Source organism: Saccostrea cucullata, unplaced genomic scaffold (genome assembly GCF_032062105.1).
Source record: "Saccostrea cucullata isolate Sc308-1 unplaced genomic scaffold, CSIRO_AGI_Scuc_v1 ctg16358, whole genome shotgun sequence".
NCBI lineage: Eukaryota > Metazoa > Mollusca > Bivalvia > Ostreida > Ostreidae > Saccostrea > Saccostrea cuccullata.
In genome coordinates, this window is record NW_026941626.1 from 7,405 (window position 1) to 13,391 (window position 5,987).

Genomic DNA, 5,987 nt, shown 5'->3' on the forward strand with positions numbered 1-5,987 from the left:
GACAGAAAAGCCCGAGTCATTATCTGATTCTTCTTAGCAATGACCAGGGAGTTTTTTTTTTTTTTTTTTTTTCATCTATAAGCACAACCAAAGATAGATTCTAATTTCTGATTGGTCAATTCAGCCAATCTTCAAAATTCCAGAAACAGAAACAAGAATGTACACTAAAAATAACGAATAAATCCACTATTTGCGTTTAAAAAATTCTGATGTGTATGCATGGCTTTTAACCTAGTAACATGATATCTTGGCAAAGATGACCCAAAGTACCTACATCACATGCGTTCCAAACTGTCTGGACTCTCCGGGCTTCACAACATACACTGAGTTATTTTCTATATTCCTTAAATTTCAACTCCCATGTATTTTCTTTGCTAAATTCCAAGCAATTCTCTTCTTTAAATCAGCTCATACATGCAATGTCTCAATCGGCATCTTCATCATATTACATAGACCCCCCCCCCCCCCTCCAGTAAAGGTTATACATGTATACATGTATGTTCCGTTGCGCCAGAACTCTAATACTATAGGTCACCCACCCACCCGTATTTCTTTTCCTATGTGTCTACAAAATACGCTTCACAAAACAATAATAACTTTATCACTCTCCAGCCTCGATAAAAATTAAAGAATTCAGAAAAATAATTCACTTGATCACGGATCTTCCTTTCTGTGTTTAAAAATGGCTACGGCGCTAGCTCACCTATCTTTTTAAAAGATAAACTTGTAAACAACATATGGTGTTGTATATATGGGGAGCGTAAATGATGAGGCAGTAAGATTAAACTTTTTTTTAATCAATAAATAAATAAATGAAATAATAATAAATTCACAAATTAAATGATATTTAATAAATTCAATAGTTAATTATTTATTATTTGATTAATAATAAAGGAACATCTACATCTGTTTTTCAATATTTAGGAAAAAACCGGTGAGTGTCAACGCAGCATTATCAAGGTTTGAAAAAGGAGGTGGGGCCTTATTTATAGGGGAAATATTTACTGCGACGTCACACAAAAATAGATACATTTTGTATTCCTTATAATACTAGAAAATCAAATAATTTGCAATTTCAAACTGTATTAGCTTAATAAACTAATCGCAGCAAACTTGTCGACATGACGTCATTTTGGTAATAATGACGTTTTTTATGTGTTGTGAAAGACAGATCAATTATATTTTTTACAATTAAGCATTGAATTTATATTTTGGGGTGTCTTCGGTCCTAAAACACACCTGGCCGTGCCGAAAAATTGAATAGCGCGGTATGATAATTTGTCATACCAACATACCAAAATATGAATTCAATTATACTTATATTTACACTCTTTCGTTTTTCCTCTTCATATAGTTTATTTCGGTATTCTTTGATGTGAATTTAGCGCCCTTTAAAACTGGTAAATTTTTTTTTTAAATTAAATTTTGTCAAACAATGTACAGTTTGGTATTCATAAAGTATTGAAAATGCATATAGTTCCTACTGTATATTCTAACGCGCGGTAACAAGGTTTGGCGTGTGTTATAGAGATTGGAACGTCATGGATTTGTAATGGATTTCATAAAGACAATTGCACTGAATGTAAATATTGTAAAATGTATTTCATTTTAAAACAGAATATTATTTACAGATTTTAAATAGGCTATTAATACTAATATAAAACCTTTATTTAGCGCAATTATTCAATGATTAGAGAGGGAATGTATATAATTAATTTTATCGTGTTTTTGTGTACAGGTTTGGCATGGTTAACATCGAGTTGGCTTATTAAATCGCCTATCGCAAGGACATGCACTCAATATATGATAGCAAATTTTGAATATAAATAAGGGATGGTTTCCTAAACTTGAAACGTGATGCTACTTGAAATCAGGAGTGTTACTTGATAAGGACATAAAATACTTGGTAAAGGTCATACTGTACATATTTCGACATGAGCATATTTACTTGAAATTTTAACTAATAAATGCGAATTCTTTTTAAAGCAGCAGCACTTCAAGGAGGTAAAAAATGCAGAAACAAATGTTAACTTAATTTCTACTAGGGTATGCACTTACAATATTGAATTTGTCCATAGATGGGACCAAACTTAGTTAAGTAGAGAGTGGGGTATAATGTGTTACATCGATAAATATTTAAGTTATATAATAATTAAACGGCCTTATTAGATAAATTAATTTTAAAAAGTTACCGTTTTTCGCGCGTCTACATTACCATTGATTTCTTTATAGTAGGCCTTAACACTGCTGACAAATGGCAATCCCCTACCCAGAGGGCGCAATGACCTATGAAGGACAGTCGGCTTTAAATACTTAAAAAAGTGTCAATTCCATTAGACCATGTCTCACACAAAACTGCAACTTCAAAAGTAGTATTTAAATGTCACTTGATAGAGTGGTGCATTATCTGGGAAAGGACAATAACTCGGTCTGCCGTGCGTCATTGTTGATACGATTTCAAAACAAAAAGAATCAGCTTTATTCGAAAGATCAATTGTGCACTCCAAATTAATTAATTTGGATAACTAAACAAAAAAAAAAAAAAAGAAATTATTAAATAAAGAAAAACGAAACCATTTAATAAAGAAAACAAAATTATCAATAAGGAAAAAGAAATCATTTTTCCTAAATAAAGAGAAGAAAATTATTGTTTAAAGAAAAACGAATTTCCTATATAAAGAAAACAAAACATAAACTAAAACACGGAATTTATAAATGGGCATGGTAAGGATCTGAACCCATTAATCATTCCATTAAGGACACGTGTCTGATATACCTCATTTTATTTTAATATAAAAAGTGCAAATGTTAATTTTTTTCAGTTGTGTAGGAGGAGTTGCAAATAAAAGATAGTTACCCTTCAATATTATAGAAAGACAGATTTCCCGTGTTTTGCCATGGAAAACCCAAAATATGTGTCATTACAGAAAACCCAAAATATGTGTCATAACAAGAAAGTAATTTAGAAGGTATACGATAGCACTATGTAACAAAGAGATTCTGACATCGTCTCAATAGATTTCATTCAGTGGTAAGAGGAATTGCGGATAAAATGTAATAGGCGGAAGGACATACAGACGGAATCCCTCTTCACTACATACATGTACCAACCTGCTTTTCAGGCGAGATCATAATAAAAGATTTATTATGACATAAGTTTTTAAAAAAGATATTAACCATGACCTTCATATTTATAATTTAAGGGAGATGTCGACTTGCGATTTTTTTTCTAGAACATCCTTTTTTGTCAATATTTGAATAAGTAAAAGAAAGTTTCTTCGAAAATATAAAAAAACTATGTATATAGCTAAAAGGAAAATGACTTAATCTGATTTACCTCTCCTGTGATTTTACAAGATTACAAATAGACTTGCAATAAAGGTTTGCATACGTGCTATACACATTTCCTTAAGCTACAAACTATAATACACGTATCTATTTGCTCAAAGTATATCAAGTTTTTTTTATCTCTTTGTATAAAGCGCACCTTGCGTTTCTTGTTATCTCCTCTAATTATGATTCATAGTATAACCATCTACTTAGTGACGTGCGTATAAAGGTAAGATTTTTATAAATAAAAGTTTTTTTGTCATAAACTTATTAATATCTGCTGGGGAAACAGACAAAAATATACAAAAGTACAAAACAGCAACACGGTGAGAAGGAATTGTTCAAACAGAAATCTATATGATAATCTTTACTCCCGTTGTATGTTATTTCTAATAGGAAATTTCTTGATTGTATACCCCGTGAAATTAAGTTTTTCTCCCTCAATCTATCATTGAAAGGTTGTCTTAGTGTTGAAGGAAATAACCTTTTAGCTACATACATATAGAATGATAAAACAGAAATATATATATATATATATATATATATATATATATATATATATATATATATATATATATATATATATATATATATATATATATATATATAAATATATATATATATATATATATATATATTTTGCTACTACAAATCGAATACATTTATAATATAAGTTAACAGTCAACGATAACAAGAAAATAGTGTTTCGCCGATAAGGGTGTCAGTAAAATACCGATAAAATTATACGAATAGTGAGGTATTACAATGTAATTGATAAAAGGAACGCAAGGAACGCAATTATAAGCAGACTTTTGCAAGTCTTGAAAATGTAGTAATCAGAATATAATAAATCGACATGAATAAGAAATTAAGTATTTTTTGGTTGCAAAAGACTTGCCTCTCTTTAGCATAAATTCGATAAGGAAATATATCACAGAAAGATTGCTATTTTCCCCCATCCTTTATAATATGGCCTCATTTCTAATATTATTATACTTCATAATTTGTAGGAGAGGTTTTTAATTCTTTTCATGACAATAGAAAAATTTCAATATTTTCCTTAATGTACATGTTTACGTATATAGATATATATAAATTGGTTGTCAAAGACTTTTTTTCCAAACCATAAGACAATCTTAATAATAATTCGATTTTAGTCCTTGCTAATGAAGTTCTACGAACTTATTTTGTAAAATGTTGCAAAATATCAAAACACGAGATACCAGAACTACTACAGACTCCTAACTTAATCAATATTTACCATCTTTATAACTTTAACTTTATGTACATAAAAAACCTATCATTTAATGTTAGGGCAGGGGGTCACTTTTATAAAATACATATTCAGCAGAAAACTCTGCATGTATGTAATTATACAAATAAATTTTTCAGATATGGAAAGACTTTATTGTCTCTATATCTATATTTCAGCCAATCCATTAACACAAAGTCTTGGTAAAAAAGTAAATGATGCAATCTCTTCTTGTATTTGTCATATCAGTTGCATCAATAAAAACAGTAAGTGATTATAATACTATTACATGCAGTTTTATAAGGCATCTAATTTATTTGTCATATTTAGGAGGAAAGAAATATAGCAGCTAAGAGTCATTGACTAAAATTAATTAATCATTAATTTTAATTTGTAAGGGTTATTTGACATATTGTTCTTGTTTCCGATCTGCAATTATAACTGGAAGAAGAATGTTCTTGAAGAAAAATCTAAAATAAAAAAAAAAATTGAGTACAGTGACCTTCAGATATCCGGATGCTTCAGTATTCGGATGATTTATCATTGGAACGGAATTTTTTAACGTTATTTTGTTATTTCTTCAACTGATGATTCGGGTATCCAGATTCTTCACACATCCGGCCAAATTGACTAGGAACCAAAGAATCCGGATAAATAGGGCTCCACTGTATTCAAATGAAGTTATACTCAGGCAACTTAGCCAAATATGATCCACAGCTCAGTTGCATTCCCTTTATTAGTCCCTTAATCAGTAGATAAACATTCATATAGATAGTTCTGAACATTTTTAATTGACTAGCTGCATGGAAGCAATGGAGTTATGTATCCATCGTCATTGTCAACGCTTAATGAAGTTCCCAATTGTCCTAGAAATCAACATGATTGGGAAAAAGCTGCAGCCAGAAAGGATTGCAACCAAATTAGTAAAAGTGACAACAAGCCCTTTGTTTATCACTGTTTAATAAATGAATGGGCAAATGCTACAGTTGAAGTATGTGCTCCAACATGGTTTGTCTCAGGTAAGGTTTAAGATCTTTTATTACCTCAAAGACAGATATTCAAATGTACATGTATTAAGTTATCCGTAGCTACACTTATCCATTTTGTTTTATTAAATATTTCATCTTCAGGATTCTGTGCAATGTACAGTTCTTCCGATGCAAGAGTTATTGACAACTTTAACTACGACTGCACCCATTACACCCCTCCTTGTCCACAACGATACATTTCATCAGAGGCTTACAAATGTGAGATACATTTATTATTATTGCTGGGTTAAATTACAGCTTAATGATATTTTTACCGTATTCCAAAATTAAAATCATCCGTATGGTCATATTGAGATATTATGTAATTAAAATTATCTTATGGTTTGGTAGATGGCGTTTGCTATGACATTGCGCGA

At 30.4% G+C, this 5,987-nt stretch overlaps 1 protein-coding gene across 1 annotated transcript; it reads left to right on the forward strand.

Moving 5' to 3' along the window:
• Positions 1–4,765: 4,765 nt before the first annotated feature.
• Positions 4,766–5,981, forward strand: LOC134258183 (uncharacterized; the record flags this gene model as incomplete). The annotated part of the gene is made up of 4 exons (XM_062740726.1): positions 4,766–4,848; positions 5,382–5,601; positions 5,713–5,829; positions 5,962–5,981. Coding segments are annotated over exons 1-4 (408 nt in total), but the record flags the coding sequence as incomplete, so codon positions are not given.
• Positions 5,982–5,987: the final 6 nt, after the last annotated feature.